We start from the raw sequence: 20,463 nt of genomic DNA, 5'->3' as shown, positions 1-20,463 counted from the left end.
TTGAGAGGTTTCTCGACGTTTCCATCCGCCTTAAAAAATCCCAAACGCCCACAGGCTCTCGATACAGATTGGTGTGATTTCAGGTTCTTATGGCACGAGCAAAACGACAGCTGTCGTCTTCGACGTTTCACTGTGTATTGCGGTGGAAGATTACCGACGTTTCAGAGGTGCTTTCTGTCTCTTTCTTTACAGTGTCTTGTTTCTGAATGTCGTACATTGACGTCGTCCAAAAGGACGATTCAATTTCTTACCACGGATTGACCTTGGTGCCCTCTGAAAGGATTACGCATTGAATAAGAGACACATCTGTGGACCTTTTGTTACGTTCAATATATTTTCTCCACGTCACGTGTTGCGGTTATTTCTGGCATAAAATTATGTGTTGGTATCAGTTTTGTTGGCCCTGTATGTACTACACCGTGATAATTGTAACTTGTGTGAAGAAGTTCCTTCAGGCAAGCGAATTCTTCGGAACTGATTCAATGTGAGTCAAGGCCGCTTCAGTACAGCCCCGTCTAAATTATTCCACCACCAACAAATTTCTCGCTTCAAAGTAGCTCTGCTTTGAGACTCAGGGGACAGAACATGGCGTGGAGACCTGATAATTGAGAAATAAATTATGTACTCCTGAGACGTAGTTCCTTGTTGCGTGAAGTTCTGGGTGTGGGTGTGTCAGTGACTTAATTCTGAGACGAGTTTACTCGTGCAGTGGCGTGCCGGACGGAGCGAGCGTTGGAAGATGGCGGATTCCACTTTGTCGTCTTTGGCGGTGTGACCTGGCGGGGGGGGGGGGGCACTGAAGAAACAGGTGAACATATGCAGGAAAGAAGGAAAGAAAAGAAGAAGGCGAAACCGATTAGCTTCTGGTTGCAGAATGACAATATTGATGTAACTGATGCTCTCTTAAGCCTGGGGCTCGGTCGCTGATAACGAGGACTGCATCTGATCGATTTCCCTGTCAGATCTGATCTGCCTGCATCATGTATCACGTAGCTGGCTGATGTTTCCATGAATGGAGGCAAAAAGTCGGTGTTGCCGCGTCTGGAAAAATGTCCCGGTTCTTTTGTGTTTCGGTGCGCGGGCCTCGCTATGGGCTGATCGCCGTCCAAGGGGTCCTTCCAGATCCCAGAGAGTTTACTGTAAGAACACAACTCATTCAAAGCTGCAAACAAGACGATCCTGAGCTAGTGCCGCGCGTTCTTCATCCTCATGAATTACCTCTTTTTTTTAAGATATATCTTAATGTTATCCATTCATGTTTGTCCTCGCCTTTGAGTTGAGTTGCAAGTTTTTCAGCACAGAATTTCCTCCCCCATTTTAGCTACATGCCATGGACCACCATTTCTCGCTTGTATCAATTTGCTAGGAAACCATATAGTGAATAATATAACCCGAGGATGAAGTTGAAGCCGTCTTATCAGGACGCCACAGCTGATAATATCTGGTGCTCGTAGAGATTCCCTGTTCTTGGCAGCAGTGAGCGCTGCCATCTGGTGTTACAGGCTGGCACTAGCCTTTTAATGGGCTACTTTAGCGACTCGTGGACCATTATGTATGGTTCCACATTTGAATATCCTGGTCTCGAGTCCCGAAATACGGTCCTTATGGAACGAGGCATGCCGTTTTGGAAGGTGGGACAAAATTTGAATAAATTCGCACCAGTTTAAATTCAGGGCAATATTGCGACCATTTTGAATACAAAATGAATACCACGGATTCTCAAGGATGCTTTTTTTTTAGGCGAAAGTGACATTTTATGTAAAAATTCTGTCTTCAGAAATGATTTTCTGTGGATAGTGCTCAGAAGAAACATAGAAGACTCTTAGTCGATCTTCGAAATGGTGAAGTGCTGTGTTTTCTTCGCGGTACGGCCCGAATTCTTAAGTTTCATTTGAAAGAGCTTCGGCTCCAAAGGTTAATTAGTGTTTTAGTCGTATTATTTCCTTAAACAAGGTTAACCAGTTGATCTTTGCAATGGTGAAGCGTAGTGTTTTCTTCGCGGTACGGACCGAAATCTTAAGTTTCATTTGAAAGAGCTTCGGCTCCAAAGGTTAATTAGCGTTTTAGTCGTATTATTTCCTTAAACAGCGTTAATCAGGTGATCTTTGTAATGGTGAAGAGTTGTGTTTTCTTCGCGGTACGGACCGAATTCTTAAGTTTTATTTGGACGAACTTCGGTTTTCATTTGATTAATCCCGTGCTGTTCGTTCGCATTCGCGAGGCTTGCTTTGCGCTTTTGAACAGACTAGCCAAGCGATACCACTCCCAGGTGCGTTTTGCGTGAATGGTTTGTAGCAATCCATTTGCAGCCAGAACTTTTAAAGCCGCTTATTGTGCGTCTAATACGGAACAAACATTGCACATGGCGACAAATCACTGCGGCCATTTCCTATTCACTCTCTTTAACAATCGGAACAGAGTAATTTCTTTTTCCTTCTTCTCCTTTTACCTAAAAGTGTGTTTGAATGGCTGGAACGAATTGCTCATGCGCACTGCAAGAGTTGAGAAATGGCACTCATTCACTGACTACCTGAGTTCTGTGTGTGACAGAATTTAATCAGCAACTTTGTTTAAAAAATATTACATTGATACCAGAGCAGATAATATGGAGCAGATTACGTAGTGATATCAATCACACAACTTGTATTTACGAGGTACTTAATTTCGGTTCAACTTCTGTCCTGACATGTCTCTAGTCGCTTAGCAGGAAAATTCCCGGTTAGAATTTTGAAACAACCCACAGCCGGCTCCTTCCAAACACTTTCAGAGGTCGTTTGCCACTAGCGTTAAATGGCTAGTAGCTTTAGAGAGCTTACTGATGAAATTCGTACAAAATGTTGTCTGGAAAATATCGTGATAACAGGCCATTTTGTAGGCATCGCCTAGATCTGAGGATGATATTAAAATGGACCACAAAGGGGATTACGAAGTGGATTTGAGTCCAAACCTTACAACCTAAGTGTGATTGCTGCTTTATATTTCAATTTATTTTTTATTTAGTGTTCTGTCTGACGACAGGTCCATATGAACAGGATCCTTCCATCCTTTTCTCGGACTGGGACCTGTTCATATACGTTCTTGGCAGATGATCCAGAAGTGGTTTGCCATTGCCTTCTTCTGTGTGTGAATGGAGTAATTGTTGGGATGCCACGGAGGAAAACTCCGTGTTGCCTAGACCACGGCCTTGCCCAACACAAGTTATAAATTCGGGCACCGCCGGGAATCGAACCCGAGACCCCAGGATTACAAGGCCAGCGTTCTAACCAATACCACGTGTAATTTAGCAAAGTAGCTCTTCGGATTTTATACTTCCAGTCTGTAGTGTATATAACGTTTCTGCATGATTGGAAATGCCAGATTTTTTCCATTTTTCGTGTCTTTCATCTCTTCACTTTGACACGAACAAATTTATAATTTAATACGATAATTTAAGAGTTTCGCTTATTTAACGAATGCCTACTCAGTGACGCAATCAGTCTCTTTGAAATAATCGCTGACATAGCATAATATGCTAACACACGTTTCTTTGAAATTCCGCGTGCATTTGCATTCGTGGCGCTGGGTGTACGATCTGTAATTTGCGTGGAATGCCTTTATGTATCAGGTGGAAATTTTTTGTCACCATCCGGTGGTGGTTTGGGGTGAGGTGCCACGGGATGGGGGGGGGGTCACGTTTCAGCCGTGTTAATTCCATTTTAGACCCAGCTCATACAGAATATTTAATAGCTCCCACCCCGTTCCTGCCAGTGCAATTTTTGACGAGCTTAATTGAACAGTGCGCTTCAGTTACCCCAGGATGCATTGCGCGTGTTCAACGAGAGGCCTCCGCCCTCGTTACAAATGCTGATTGTGGCTTCAGTGTGCACGGGGTCTTCATGCGGTACCGGGCCGAGATCACGCTCCGACCGCCTTTAACCCCTGAGTGTGTTATTGCGGCAACCCGTGCCACGTAAAAGCCGCAAAGTGTGTCGTGGTCACCCCTGCAGGGGCGGGGTAACCGCGATTAATGACGGCGGTAACCAGTTTGAATCTGGGACTCGCGTCGATCTGTTTTCTGTAGCCCTTACGTGTTGTAATATGCCACGGCCACCTCCCGCCTGACGTTCCAGAACTCATCGTTCATAAACGTCGTTTCATCCGAGTGTCTCTCTGCAACTAATGGCCCTTGAGCGGGGTCGTAGAATCAGCGCCAAGCTTCGGGTAACAGGCGACAATGAGGGCCCTTTGAGAGAGGGGGTCGAGAGTACAAGGGGCGAATTAATTGAAAAATGTGTTCGACCTTCTCACAGTTGAATCAGTTGGCAGTATGTGGTTTGCGTCTCACGCTGCCGTCCCTTGACAGAGCCTACATTTTCGGTCAGACCATATAATACATTTCGCTAGAGTCGAAAGCCAATGGAACGTTCGAACACAGTCAATTTGTTTCGAGACAGACCGAAGCAGACTTTGTTATCTGGTGCGTGAATCTTTCTGCCTGTGCAAAAAAGTTCAATAACGTTTCTGCCCGATACAAATATTTGTCGATATCTTAACTTTGTAGAGCCAGTTTTATCTATAAAGGGTCAATCTCGAACATTTAAAATGAGAAACACAAAAATGATGTCCTTGAAAAAAAAGGACTTGGGCCAGAGTCAGTATCTCCCGCAACGTCGTATCCACCTCCGACAATGGGTGCTGTCCAATGCGGTTCAAAAATCCTTAATTAATAAAGTGTAATTAATTTGCGTGTCTTCAGATTTGTTTCGTCTGTAAGGCGCGTATTTGCGGATCACCTGCTTTTTGTAATGGATTTAGGCCTGTTTTCCGCTATCAGCGTTTGATGTTTTAAAATGTTAATGAGCAGGCAGAGTAGCGAGCCTATGCCGGCCACGCACACACCCGTGGCTGAACGACTAGAGAGAGTCTCGGGGTACGTAGAGTCTACGTCTGTCTGTCGGAGAACAATTTATTTCAATAACGCGAGGCTGTCAGCGGGACTTACCCCACCAGCTCAGTCTGTATCCCCCCCCCCCCCCCCATAGCCGGCGGGAACAGCTCCACGCACAATGAGGCGCTTCAAAAGATTCTCTCGACTTGTTTATATAACCAACTGTTAATCATCTTCTGGTAGGGATGTCCAGTTGGTAAACTCCGTCTTTAAAACACGACTGTTTAAAATATATTCGTGCTGAAATTAGTGTATTTATATATGAGAATGCAGTCCGTACCGCGAAGAAAACACAGCACTTCACCATTACAAAATCAACTGATCTCATCTAAAAATATCGAAGAATTCAGTCCGTACCGCGAAGAAAACACAGACCTTCACCATTACAAATATCAACTGGTCACATTTTAAAAAAAAGTATTTAAGAACTCAGTCCGTACCGCGAAGAAAACACAGCACTTCACCATTACAAAATCAACTGATCTCATCTAAAAATATCGAAGAATTCAGTCCGTACCGCGAAGAAAACACAGCACTTCACCATTACAAAGATCAACTGGTTAACGCTAATTACACTGAGAATAATACGAAATCTATAAATACACTTTGTGCACAAAATGTAGAGTTAATGACAGTTTCGGCATTTGGTACATATAATTACCACCAAGCTTTGAAAGACTGGGATCAGAGTAAGCTCTCAATGGGTTTGTTACTATCCAAATAAAACATACAATTAACGCGTAAAAAGACCATTTCTTAGGCGTAAAACTGCTTTTTAACACAGAGAGGGTTAGTTCTCAAAGTCTTTGGCACTGTTTGTTACTGTTCAAAATTGACCGGTACACCAAAAACACCCCCCGTCCCTATTTAAACAAGTCTGAATGCTAAAGGGGTTAAGAACCTCTACAGTAGCTCACCAGCTCATTAATTGGTACCTGAAATATGTGAAATTATCTGTCGAGGGGTGATTACGACTTCCTGGCCGAGAATCGCTGGCCTGCCGGGATTCGAAGTTCGTGCGTCTGTCTGTTTCGCGCTCGGACGGAATTACTCGCTTCCAGATGGACTTGAGTCGCTCTCGCCCCGACAGGTATATTTTCAGCCCACGTTAAAACTTGTTATTAAATCAATTATTATCCTTTGGGAAGGTTTCTCTTCACGATATGCCTTCTTCATTCCCATTATTTGTGTAATGTAGCCTACAGATATCTTATTTTTAATCACTTCAAGTCTCCTGCTTTCTTAACAAAACTCGTAATCCGGTTTATTGCAGGAAACGCGGACTTCAAGAAAAGGCTATGATGAACTGCCGTGATTTAACGATGTCTTCTCAGCCCGTGTAATGAGGAGTTTCATAATTTGTACTCGTCGCTCTGATGTTTTTAGGATGATTAAATCGTGAGGAATGCGACGGGTTGAACGTGTGACACGCATGGGTTGGGGGTGGGGGAGGGGGCGTACTATTTCGGAGACGTATCAACAAATGGGACGATAATATTAAAATGGAAAAATGCCGTGTCGAGGTTTGAACCGGATTCGCCTTGTTGAAGATTGTGCACAGTTGCGGGCTGTTTTGAAGACGGTGATGAAATCTAGTTCTTTGAGTGTGGGATTATTCCTCAAGGAAAATCAAGTTCGGTAATTCGTTTCCATCTGCGTTTGTTATAAACCAGAATGATAAAGGAAGCGGTCGTGATATATTTTAAAGTAGGGTTCCTGTATTCGCTGCCGTTTTATATCGTTACCGGAAGGACCAGTTTATGAGTCGAAAATTTCCGTTTCAGTTATTAACGTAGGCCAAAGAATTTTCATTTCGGGCTGGAGAGAAGAAGGAAAATGTGATTTTATAAACTAATAACTAGTAATCGCCGGAAGCACTCGGCAGTCTATCGTAGCGGTAACCGTCTGGACTTGGACGCGAGAGGTGACCGACTCGGAAACGAAGGGTCTTCTTGGTTTTCCTCAGCCTCTCGTAAGTGCCTTCAGATAGGCCGATGCAGGATTTAGGCCTATGCTGTAAATTCAAAATTTGCTGCTCTGGTCAAACCGATTTCGCATGTCAGTTCCTATTGGTCCCAGGCATCTCAGCACCTGCTGTGTCTCTCGCCAGTGTACGAGGTGTTCCGTGGGCTGATTGGACGTACCGTCGCGGCCCGTCGATACGTGCGCAGCTGCGAACACTGTAATATTAAGCAAACATATTTCACTGTGTTTGGTTAGAGGGCTGTCTGTCTGTCTGTCTGGAAACAGGTGTTCTGTAGGCCCACTAATTACATACGCAGCTTATTCACGGGGTGGCCAAAACTCTACAAGGGCCACAGGTGACCCCGATGCTCTTTACAATTCTTGTTCATTATCCTCTCATCCTCCCTTCTCCTCCTGTGACCTCTCGTTTCTTATCTTCGTATGTTCCGTGTTTTATCTGCATTTAATTTAATATTGCTCGTATACGCGGTTGTCGTTTGATGGCGTTGCGAAGCAACTGCTGGAGTCTGATAGTTGGCACTCCTGCATCGTATTCCAGAGGTCACAGGTTGAAATCTTGAACCCGGGGGCTGACTGACGAGACTTAGTTAAATAAACCACAAAAAAACCAACAGACCGTGTTTGTCAGCGAATCCATTGTAACACCGACCATATCCCGTGTTGAAAGAATGAATTTCTCCCCCTCCCCGAACAAAATTTGGTCGAATTTCGTTCAGGAGCATCGGCGATGATGCATTCGGGACAGATTTATTAATATCAATTTCGACTTTCCATGACGCATGACAGGAGAGTGTGTTCGGTTTGTACACCCCTAACACGGGAAGTTGTTCCAATACGTGCTTCTTGATGGGCAATCTTTCCTAGGGGTGGGTCAAACGTTCGCATGTCCAGAATTTAATTACAGGGCCCGTCGGAGCGCACAACGCGGCAGAGTTGAGTAGCCCGGAGGGGGGGGGGGGGCGGTCTGGATGTCCAAAGAGGAGTATTTGCTTTGTTTCTAATTCTTTTCTTACCACCCAATTATTTCTGTGGCGGACCGCACAGGGCCCGCGCTCCACACGACACCACTCCTCTGTCATTTCTTTTGATTCTTTTATTCTTTCCTTCATTCCATTTTTTCTTGCCTCCCCCCCCCCCCCCCATCTGTTCGTTCTTTGTTCCTCTTTTGTGTTGCGTCAGTTCATTTGCGCTGCTCGCTTTCCTTCCCGATCCATTTGTCAGCACAGGACGCTGACTGACTCAATTTCCGTCTCCCTCCCTGGTTTTCTGCTCCCCAAATTCTCTTCCTTGCCCTCCGTCTCCTTTCCAGTGTCTCGCCGGACCACACCACGTGACGCGATCCCTGGAATGCTAACCACTCTTCTTATTACTCCAGTTTTACGTCGTCTCTCCCTGTTTTCACGCCAGGAATTCAATTTCTTTGGAATCAATACTTCAATGTACCACGTTCTTAATTTTTCGTATAAGAAGGGAAATTTGTTGATAACCGAGCGACTGTTACCTTCTTAAGGAGGAATTCACGGATTTATTAAACTGGTTAAACCACCTTACGATACGCCACGACCACTTCAACGCTTATCTTCAATTTGTAACGGGATGCAGATTCATTTATTAAGAGCGGTTCAGTAAGTAAGTACCTCTGAAACGTCGGCAAACTTCTAACAGACTTCACGACGATACTTCCCAGAAGAAGGCCATCTTCTTCTAAGTCGAAACGACCTCTTATTTCGCCCGCTCCATTTCCACAGAGCATTAGAATGATTCATTGGGCGTCTCATCCTCCTTAAGACTGAGTCGTCATGAAATTGGTTCTGAATTATTTGTCCTATCCTGGCTCGATCTCCCACGGAATCGTTTGCATTCCATTTTGTTACCATTTTCATATCTGATTATCTTTTATCCGCTTTTCTCTAGTCTCTTTTCCGCCGTAATGCAGGCATTTTTGTTGTAGAAACAGAATGAAAATAAACAAAACAAAACTTAACCTAACTTAATCATACATTACTGCGGGCTTAGGAATCACGACACAGAAACTGAGCAGAGCCTTGGCTCCGAAATGCGCATGATCAGGCCCTCCCACTCCTAGAGATGGGGTATCTCCGTATCACCATTTTTTGTGTTCTTTTTTGGTTCATGAGAAGCACAGGAAACCTTTCTTTCTGTGTTCGAAGGGGGCGAGAGGACTTTCTGCTTATGATACAAGCAGACAAACAAACAAACACTTTGTTTAATTGTCGGGTGTATACCATATGGACATTCAGACGTTTTAAACCTCCCTAATTTAGCCTTGTAATTAGATACGTAACCATGGATACGTTAACATTAATGCCTTAATGTTCTGATGTATTATTCGTGATGAAATTAATATTACATTAGACTCAGCTACATTTCTGTTCAAAGTGTTTTACTTCGCTGCACCATAACTGTACATTTTCAGTTTAAAATTGTTCAAAACTTGAATTTTCACAGAACGTTCAGAAAAAAAATTCAAGCTCAGTGGGCTGAAGTGACAACTTCTCACGGCTCTTAAAATGTCGATGTTGGTCTTCCGGGTTGTAACGCTGTGTGGATTTGTAGTAGATACCAACGTTTCGGAGGAATATAATATGTCCATCTTCAGGGCTGAAGAAATTTTTTTGTGGCTGGTTCTTATCTTATGGGGACACCCAGACACCTTTAAAAATTCTATCCCCCCTCGTTGTACGAATAATGCAAACTAATTCCTGAAAAATATGAAAATAAAAAATATATTTTTATTGTATTTCATCTTCTTCCAGAGAGACTGTCGGATAAATGCTCTTAATGACGTAAAATTTTCTTGTAAATGTGGCGGAGGGGAGAGAAACATTTACTTCCGTTGAAGTCGGAATTGAATTTTGTTTGCCGACGGTACTCTGCTGTTACCGACGTGTGACCGGGTCGAGCGCCGTCCACTTCTCGGCAGACAAGTGCTTTTTAACGTCCCCGGTCCACTCAGAGCCCGCTCGCTGTCTTCCCGCTGCGCCAGAGATGAACGACCATCAGCGTCCACTTTCGTGTTCCGTGATAAATCGGGGGAGATATTTTTAGCTGTACGTAATTTTCACCTCCGGTGCCCCATTTAATGATCTTCTGCTTCGTCGCACAGCATCTCGGGAAAAAGTTTGTCGTCGCATTACAGGGCGTGGAAACTGCGAAAGATTTCCATAATATGTCTCACCGGATGAACTACCCAGTAGTCTGGTAGTTATTGACCGATGTTTCGGAGGAGCTTACCACTTCCATCCTCAGGGCGATGAATCACGGCCACTTTCGTACTTGTCGCCTTGATAATTCAAAAATCCCACGTCCTTGTTAAACTTAATTCATCTTACAAACAACTTTCTAGGTAGCTGTCCCACTTTGGATTCCGGTAGGCTTCGAAGGACTGAATGTAGGAGGAACGCAGTTACTGGGTGTCCATGAAGTAATGCGCTACGGAGCGCATCCTCCGAGCAACGAAGGAAGACATAAAAAATATTTTTATCTCAGTCTCTTGTTGTCGGTGGAGTATAATTTTTGATTGGGCCCACTTAATCCACGCAGAACATAAAATTTACGACGCACGAACGTTGGGCTACAAAGCAGCTGACTTCCTTTGCGTTAGTTCTTATGGTTCGGTACAGTAACGTACAGGGAAAACGCAACACGTTGCCTCGGGTTCCTTTTATATGTGCCTGTATCATATAAGTCAGTGGTATTCAACCTGAGGTACGCGAAGACATCTTAGGGGGCACGTCAAATTTTAAAAAAAATATATTATTTTATGATAAACACTGAATAATCAGTAATGTAATTTATTTAATTTATTTTAGATGTAGATTATATACTATGTATAACTTGAATTATACACCAACAACTTTGGGGGTACAAAGTTGAAGAGTTTGGGGTACGCGAACAAAAAAGGTTGAATACCACTGATATAAGTTACAGTCCCCTTTGGGGTCCGTAACTTTAAAATTTCCTTCTGATTTTAACTGTTTTAACTGCAGTGCCTTAATTTTGCAACATTCGATGAATATGGACTCATTTCATTTCCGGTTCCTGCAGTTGACGTGATGCAATTATGATAATTATGAAGTATGGGCCTATAATCTTTGGAAGATTAAGAAATACTACAGCCATTATCCTTTGGGTTTTTTTTTCATTACGTAAAGAAGTGGCCAGTTGTTTACTGTTTCACTGTGATGTAACATTATGAACGTACACAAATAAAAATTACATGTATTTGTGATTTGTAACGAAGGAAATACGAAGTTGGCAGATAATAACACGTTTTTGTGTGAAGAAGTAATATTATCGTTGTAAATAATAGGATCGGTGCAGCTGTCAGAACAGATGAGGATCGATTTCGTCGCTCGAGCTTTGATCAGAAACGTTGGCGTAGCTACTCCAAGAAATAACGCGGTTTATGCAACGGATTTGTGGTTTCCACCATTTGGGCTTCATGAAACAATAATATTTTGTGGCTTTTTTAGATGTGGGCGTGTTTGATAACGTTCGATGTGTCTGTTCTTTGATCACGCCTGCGTTTTCGAGGAAAAGGTACGGGCGACAGACAGACAGACAAACTGGTTATTTCTTCCGCGGTCTCGCTCTGTCACAATAAAAACCGCGTTCTCATTCGCTTAGACCAGGGAGGGGGGGAAGAATGTGTCATATAAATTCAATATTTTCCTCAGTTTATATCCCAGTACAAAATTGGATTCACTTTATTCGTTTCTCTGAGAGAAATGTGTCGAGAGTTGTTTGTTAATCGAAAATTAATTTCCCATCTATTCTAAATATCGTGATCTGAAATAATTTCTAGCCTGTATTCAGGTTAAAAGTAAAGAAAGTTAAGTTTTTCACCTTTTATTAATTACGCACCGACAGGGGTCTGGGTGGGCCCCTGAGCCAGTCTGGACGTTTTGATACGGAAGGGAGAAACTACTGACTTCGCCGGGAACAGAACCCAGCTCATCCAAATCCGTTACGTGATCTTTAAGAAAAAAACTTACGGTCGCCCAATTAGTAAAGGGATTCCGCGCCATTTATGATGCCATGAATTTTGATCCATTTAAATATTATCCACACATTTACGTTTTGGTCTTCCTTCTGAGTTTCTAACTCAAAATCTTCACGCATTTCTCGTGTCTGTGTGAGTCCTTCGTGTGCCCTGGTCATAATACGTAATAATAAAAATTGCAGTGACTCGTTACGTTGAGCGGAATAAATTGAGTTGCTACGATCTGTCCATTAACCTCTGACCTGTCAGTCGTGGCTAAGGAAAGACGGGATTTGGACGGGGTTTTGGCTCGTAACTTCTCGACGTGGGTGTAATTTTTGTTAATGCTGGCGTCGTAGAGATATGGCGACAGATTGAAAGCTTCTCCGAAGTAATATGCTGTTCCTTGACATATTAAGTCGACAGTCGATTGATATAGCGAAACATTCGGTTTTGTTCTTATGGTAACCAACTCTTTAAAATGAAGACATATGACGATTAAGAAGGCGCTGTTCAGAATTTTGATCGCAGTGAATGCTATTAATATTAAATACGAAAGACTTGCGAATGACATTGTAAGTTTGAAAAGTAAAACAAATGAAATCGCAGTGCTGTGAACAAGTGGCGTATCACGTGAATGTCCAAAACTTGTTTAATTAAGGTGTTAGGTTAGATGGCACGCAGTCTAACCCGATTGATACTTTTCGTGGTTTTCCTCAGTATCGAACGAGTTTATAGTTGAAGATGGCTGTCTTCTGGGTTGTAGTGCCATAGCGAGAATCGCCCTGATGATGAAGCCAGCAAGGACCTCTGAACCGTTGGTAAACTTCTACCAGACTACACGGCGCCACAACCAAGAAGACAGCCATTTTCGGATTCAGCGCCGTGTGAATTGTTTAAAATAACGAAAAATTTGCTGATACCTTCAAGAATTCACACCAGATACTCAGTCAATGAAAGTTACAGCTCGTGGTAAACAGAATTACCAGTGTTCCTTAAAGAGTTAATCGAAAATTACAAGAAGCTCGGTAAGAAAGGTTTTTTGTTACAAAAACGAGTACCAGTCTCGCTAAAATCGAGACTCGGATGTTACTTCATTTTACTGTCTCTCGTTGCCAATGCCTCCTGGTGTCACTATTAATAATTACGAAATTACAGTCTGTTCTGTGACCGGTATCTCCGTCCGACTAATGATGCTATTAGATTTCAGCACGAAATGTTCTTTTTTAATTACAAAATAAATTGCTCGCATGCAGACGTTTATCCTCACATTGCATTACCACAAGACAGAATGTGTTTCGCGGTTCAGAATATTCTGGCCCTCTAATTTTTCTTAGTTCATATTTATAGTTGTGAATATGGCTTCTCGTTGAGTCCATGGAACATGGTCCTTGAGAAGCTGATAGTCACTCAGCTAGTCCATACGTTTTCCGCCATTTATGCCAAGTCCGGTGGTTTGTCTAAAATTTCATAACAGCGAGATTAGCCCAGCCTCCAAACCGGAGTACCACCCATTATCGGCTGTCCGCGAATACCGTCCACTCCTGGAATCCTCCACCCGCTGCAATATAATTACGGTCATATTTGTTGGTGTTTTAACCGTGGTCCAGATGCTGTTCTGGGTAACCTCATCTTCAATTATCACCTCGACCACTCGGCCGCTATTCTGCCGATGACTTCCCCTAATTTCGTCAGATGGAACCACTGAGGCCAGTTTTTCATTATTTTACTCCCTGGTCGACGTGAAAAGAGCGCGTTGCATGCCGGTCCATTGGATGCGATTTATAGGATCTTATTGAATGGAGGTCTCCGTTCGAGTGAGTGAGGGCGAAAGATTCTCGGCGCCGTTCTTGAGTATTCTCTCCCCCCCCCCCCTCCGGGCCCCCCGACCACCACGTGAGCTTCACATATAATCCGGCTTCAAATTCCCGACCCAAAACGTCCGTATCTTCAATCTACACGATCGGAGTTTCCAGTTAACTGATTCGTATTATTATTTAACTTTTTAAAGCCTGGTGGTAACTATATTAACCACCTTCTTTAACATTAAAAAATTCTGCATTATGCCCACAGTGCATTTATTGGTTTTGTATGATTCTCGGTGTAAACAGCGATTATTTCCTTAAACAAGGTTAACCAGTTGATCTTTGTAATGGTAAAGTGTAGTGTTTTCTTCGCGGTACGGGCTGAATTCGTAAGTTTCATTTGAAAGAGCTTCGGCTCCAAAGGTTAATTAGCGTTTTAGTCGTATTATTTCCTTAAACAAGGTTAACCAGTTGATCTTTGTAATGGTGAAGTGTAGTGTTTTCTTCGCGGTACGGACTGAGTTCTTAAATGTCATTTGGATGAGATTCGGCTTCGAAGGGCTGGCGATGTTGAAACGTTTCAGACGCAAATACGTGAGTTTCTGCTGTATAGTGCACGATGTAGTTGCTCTGCTCGGATGGATGGACGTGTCTGAGGCGGTCACTTCGACGAACAGACCGACATCCTGATCTCAGTCAGCATCGCGCTGTCAGAAATGATTCAACGCCACCCGACAAATTATTCATTATTGTTCCATTTATTCGTAATTGACCAATAATTATGGAAATGATATTCAACCTAGAATTTATTTGAATGTGTCAAATTGGCTTATGTGACTGAAAATAGGGTTGAGAGTGTTGCCTTTTTATCGATGTTGAATTTTGATTTTTGTTGTGTATATTCGAGTTTTAATTTCTAGCCAAGAGTGTGACCCGTATTGAACTGTGGGTCACAGAGCCCTTGAAAGTCGCACTGACTTTATTGTGTGTTTCAATTAAGCCACGATTGCCCCGCGCCTGGTTTTTATAACCTCTTATCAGTCCAGCCTGTCATTTGTGTTCAACTGTCATTTGAAGGAATCCAATCTTCATTAAACTGATTATCAAATGCGATTCGGGTTGGGTCTTTGAGTGCCCCTGTACTGTCCACTGCAGGAAACCAATTATGCAGAAACATTTTGACACTCTGGCGGCTGTGAAGATCTCACTGTTGATCTTATTTCTGTAGTATCTTCAGCCCTGAAGATGGAGGCAGCATGTTTCTCTGCATATAAATAAGCACTGCGCTAAGATCGAGCAGTTTTACTACTCGTACAATCTCATCGAAATTTCTGAACACAGTAATCAACTTCCGGGTTGCATAAAAGGCGGTGGATTTCTTGACTGATTGAGCGACTGTCAGCTTATCTGCAAGGACTCTGCGCCATGGAGTCAGTTCATAACGTCGCTTTCAGTAGATTTGGTCTCAAAACGTCAAACGACCAGTGAACTGGGAGGGATCTAGAAGGACTCGGTTCTTTCGATATAATTCTCGGTACTATCCCAGCATTTCCCGGGAGGGACTGAGGAAAACTAACTCATTTAGGACAGGGGGTGTCGGGGCCGTGATTTTAGTGTTGGACCTCCCGAATGTGAAGCAGGGGTACCAACCACTCAGCCGCGATGCCCATCCTCTTGATAATCTGCTGCGGTGATTAGCCACGGGATTCGACTTCGGATTTCCATCTTCATGACCGCGTCCAGACGCCATCCTCTTATCCAAGGATTACCGGGTGTTCCCCCCTCTGCCCATTGCCGAGGTTTAAGGTGCGCGTTTTTCAGTTAAGTCAGGGGCTTTAGTCGGCCAGCTGTTGGCATATTTTTCCGATAGAAGAGGAAGGTGCAGAATTCGAATCGCAAAACGTTTTTGCCTTAACGTAATCTTCAGCTACGTGGATTTTGTGCGACGAACTGCAGCGGTTGGGTTCTGCACTGGAAGTGTCAAAGCGGACTCTTGTATTTGCGGCATTCCAAGGGCATTAGAGCGGTCATCCTTTCATTTCTGAGAGTATCGACGCACGCCCTCACCTGGTATGGTCTTCTGTTTTAACGACCACGCCATTTTTCCGTCCCGATGCATTCCTGTGTCTCAGATACTTTTATCGGAATGCCGCTGAGGTAGGCGGATAAACGTTGCAGCTGAAATCATGTTCTCTGTGCTAAACACTTTGTTAAGACGGGCCTTTTAATTGGCGTCTTGTATTTCAATGGCAACTTAGCACTTCAGTTGCCAGGCAACTTAAAAAAAGACACGTACCGGAAAAAATAAATGGCTTGACCTTGAAATATGGCAGGAGTTGTTTGTTTTGGCTGATATTAAGCCACAGGAAAGCCAATCAGGAGAGAAGTGTTTGGTTTCAAGATTATTTATCTCGTTCGTAGCACTGACGAGATTAAAACAGACAGTAAGACTTTGTGACTGAGGGGCGCAGTAAACAAGAAGACGATTTGAGATGCGCTGTCGTCCAAGGGGGCTCTTAACCCCTTGATCGTTCTGTGTATCAACTTATTATTACTGCTGAGATGGGGGCGAGACGAAATCTCTGTGGGACTGGGCCCCTAATGTGCCCATTGTCCAACTATTAAGTTGTTGACCTTGACTGTATTCAGTATGCAGTAAAATCGATATGACGTCAAGGTTAAAACAAAAGACAGGTCGTCATAGTAACTGTCAAGAAGGCAGGGATAAGGACGGGATGTCACAACGAAACATTACCTAATTACCAGCCAAAGATTGATGGAAGTTTGTCGGCTAATCAAGAGGATATAATCACATGTAGTCGCCGTGAGAGCCTCAAGTCTTATAAAACAAAGATTGTTTTCACAACAAAATGCTTTTGTAATCGACTTTTTCCCCCCACCATTTAAGCTTTATCGTTTCCAGTACATCATGTAATGCATAAAGCGATCTGTGTCCACCGTTGTTGCGTCCTTAAGTGAAAAATATACGATTGAATTCACAGAGCGATCTATTTACGAGCTACGGCTGAAACTATTGGATAAACTGTGACGTCACATTACTTCGTTTCATGACGTATTTGTAAGATTTTGACTGAAATAAGAGAAAATGTGTGATAGCCTACAAGAAACGAGCAATTTTATGATTTCAGTACAGCAGAATTTAATGAACATGTGCCGCTTTCGCTCTTTCTATAATAAAGGTGTTTTTTTAGCACTTTGAAACAGTAGAATGCATATTCTCCAGATAATCACGTAATTATCGTCAGATCTTATTCGAAGCTAAAATGACTTTGCGGATCGTGCAGTGTCGTTAAATAGTACGTAAGGCCCAGTCATCGCATTTTAAGGCTTAAGCCAGAAAGACAGATTACCGCGAAGAAAACACTACTCTTTACCATTACAAATATGAACTAATCACATTTAAAAACATTATTTAAGAATTCAGTCCGTACCGCGAAGAAAACACAACACTTCACCATTACAAAGATCAACTGGTTAACCTTGTTTAAGGAAATAATACGACTAAAACGCTAATTAACCTTTGGAGCCGAAGCTCTTTCAAATGAAACTTAAGAATTCAGTCCGTACCGCGAAGAAAACACTACACTTCACCATTACGTCGATCAACTGGTTAACCTTGTTTAAGGAAATAATACGACTAAAACGCTAATTAACCTTTGGAGCCGAAGCTCTTTCAAATGAAACTTAAGAATTCAGTCCGTACCGCGAAGAAAACACTACACTTCACCATTGCAAAGATCAACTGGTTAACGCTGTTTAAGGAAATAATCGCTGTTTACAGAGGGAATCATACGAAGCAAGTGAGGAGTTCTTGACTGTTGAATCAGGTGGTGCATATAGATACCACTGTTTTGAAGGGTCGAGGGAGTGTGTTGTGTGATGTTCTTAGCGTCAGCTGTGCTGGACCTTCCGGACGGATGCAGTGTTATTCATCAAACTTGGAGCGTTCACATCTGGGACACGGGGAGAAAGCATAAGATTCGTTTCCAAGACGACGCTAAGAAATGCGCTGACTCAAAACTCTAGCCCCCCCCCCCCCGCCCCAACCCATCTTTCTGAAGTTTCTTAACTTTGTTTTGTTTTCTTTTTACAGTGTTGGGAAAACTGCGAGCTACTGCAGTCCAATTTTCCGGTCTGGGGCGCCATGTGTTCTGAACGAGGAATTTGTGTAAGTAACTACCTTCTCGAGACATTTGCGTCCAAAATGGTGCCTTAAGAACATCCTATCATCATCAAGTCCTCCTCAGCACATTTTATTACGATGATGAGATATATTCAAATGAGATTAGCGGGGCATGTAGCACGCGTGGAGGACGTAGCCAAAGCATTGGTTGCAAAGCGTGAAGACTACTCGGAAGACCTAGGCGTGGATGGGAGGATAATATTAAAGTGGATAGGATTTGTGATGTTGGTTCTGTTCATTTGGCTCAGGATAGGCACCGAGGCGGGACCTTGCGAACTCGGTAATGAGTTGTTATTATCGTTATTGGGAGGGGTGTAAGAAATGGAAGCAGCGGCCTGCGGTCCATTGTTTGCAATCCCATTTGCCTGCCTGTTCGTGTAGTTCAGATGAAAGTCTCACTGCATTGACGGTCACGCAGTTTGCGCTGGACATGAAGCTAGGGTAGGGGAGACAAGAAATGGTTACGGAATTTTTGTGAGAAGATCTTTGTAAATCTCAGGGAGGCAGGTTCATGGCGTGGGAGGTGGAGTAGCCGAGCCTTGTTGCTGTAGGTGATCGTCTTGTTTCATGACCCTTGGGCCCTAAAAGGTTGAGGGCAGAGGGTGTGGCAGTACGCCCCACCCCTACCTGTCAGGCGGAGGAGGTGGGTAGGCTGCCCGCACAAGCGGAGTTCCTTCTCGTATTTTTTGTCTGTCCAAACTAAGGCCCTCGTTTGTGCGGCCTCCCACTTCCTGCTCTGTTGGTTTTAAAACTTGTCTGTCCGTCCGTCCGTCTTCGCGTCTCCTTACACGTCCACCTCCTCATTTTAAGTTTCGCGCAGCTAAGTCAACTGTTCCCTCAGAGCAGGAGTGGCATAATGTTCCGACTAAATAGCGAAACGTAACACGATGGGGATACTAGAAATGCGCTCAGAGTTTCGATGGCGAAATCTCTTGAAAACGCAGTCACTTGGAAATGGGAAAATATGGATTTTATCCCAGCTTTCTTCTGCGGGCTAAGTGCAAAGTTGTCATTGTGCTTAATTAAGAACCACGCCGCGGGTAGAGGAGGTTAGGTTAGGTTGGGTTAGGTTAGTTTAGGTTATGTTAGATTAGGTTAGGTTAGGTTTGGTTAGGTTAGTTTAGGTTAGGTTTGCTTAGGTTAGGTTAGGTTAGGTTTGGTTAGGTTAGGTTAGGTTAGGTTAGGTTAGGTTTGGTTAGGTTAGGTTAGGTTAGTTTAGGTTATGTTAGATTAGGTTAGGTTAGTTTAGGTTAGGTTTGGTTAGGTTAGTTTAGGTTAGGTTTGCTTAGGTTAGGTTAGGTTAGGTTTGGTTAGGTTAGGTTAGGTTAGGTTAGGTTAGGTTTGGTTAGGTTAGGTTAGGTTAGTTTAGGTTATGTTAGATTAGGTTAGGTTAGTTTAGGTTAGGTTTGGTTAGGTTAGTTTAGGTTAGGTTTGCTTAGGTTAGGTTAGGTTAGGTTTGGTTAGGTTAGGTTAGGTTAGTTTAGGTTATGTTAGATTAGGTTAGGTTAGTTTAGGTTAGGTTTGGTTAGGTTAGTTTAGGTTAGGTTTGCTTAGGTTAGGTTAGGTTAGGTTTGGTTAGGTTAGGTTAGGTTAGTTTAGGTTATGTTAGATTAGGTTAGGTTAGTTTAGGTTAGGTTTGGTTAGGTTAGTTTAGGTTAGGTTTGCTTAGGTTAGGTTAGGTTAGGTTTGGTTAGGTTAGGTTAGTTTAGGTTATGTTAGATTAGGTTAGGTTAGGTTAGGTTAGGTTTGGTTAGGTTAGTTTAGGTTAGGTTTGCTTAGGTTAGGTTAGGTTAGGTTTGGTTAGGTTAGGTTAGGTTAGGTTGGTTATTTTAGGTTAGGTTGGTTAGGTTAGTTTAGGTTAGGTTTGGTTAGTTTAGGTTACGTTAGTTTAGGTTAGGTTTTGTTAGGTTAGGTTATCAGACCTAGTCTGAAAACGCTGGCTTTGTTACCAAAATGGACTGAGGTAATTCGGTGAACATTTGCCTGGATGTGATGTGGAAAATGAGGATTAATACAAATGAGTATATTCTTTAACCCGTCAAAGATTCGAACCGCATACTTTGGGCGTGCAAATCCAGAGCATAGCGACTACACCAATCTGCTCGTTTGATGTATCACATACTTTAAGGGTAATTTACGCGGCTGTCAAATTCTGGCGCAGTAACAAGTGTTTGAACCTCAACACCCCCACCCCTCGCCTTCCTAACGCCACTTACCCCCTTCACATGAGAAACGCGGTCGTGGCGTGCTCACCCCAGGGGTGGGTTTCGATTATATGGCTCACATCGGGTGGCAATTTAACTGCGGATAACCACCGCATTATTTATGGTCGTTGTTTGTCTTGCAATTAATCGCAAGTTAGAATAGTTTCTACGGCTTTTGAAACATCGCAGATTACAGTCAACGATACATAAATACGTCGGCTATCGAACTGCTCCGTGTGAACGTCAGTGCAGATGGACACTTCTATTTCGCCCGCAGAAAGGGACAGATGTGTAAGTACGCGATGCTGTCGGTCCACGGTCCTCCAAGAAAC

The 20,463-nt window shown here is 43.2% G+C and overlaps 1 protein-coding gene across 2 annotated transcripts in view; it reads left to right on the top strand.

The window, feature by feature from the left end:
- Positions 1 to 20,463, top strand: part of LOC110840395 (uncharacterized) — an 86,789-nt gene that overhangs the window by 56,023 nt on the left and 10,303 nt on the right. For both annotated transcript variants that reach the window (XM_022085397.2, XM_022085395.2), the window contains one exon: positions 17,838 to 17,912. In XM_022085397.2, coding sequence (XP_021941089.2) covers positions 17,838 to 17,912 — 75 coding nt within the window. The remainder of the gene's footprint in view (positions 1 to 17,837; positions 17,913 to 20,463) is intronic.

Source organism: Zootermopsis nevadensis, unplaced genomic scaffold, assembly GCF_977971745.1.
Source record: "Zootermopsis nevadensis isolate Lab colony 2312 unplaced genomic scaffold, Znev_1.0 Znev_ptg000002l, whole genome shotgun sequence".
In the NCBI taxonomy this organism is placed as follows: domain Eukaryota; kingdom Metazoa; phylum Arthropoda; class Insecta; order Blattodea; family Termopsidae; genus Zootermopsis; species Zootermopsis nevadensis.
Note: the sequence above shows the minus strand (reverse complement) of the source record. Positions and strands in the feature narration are given on the sequence as shown.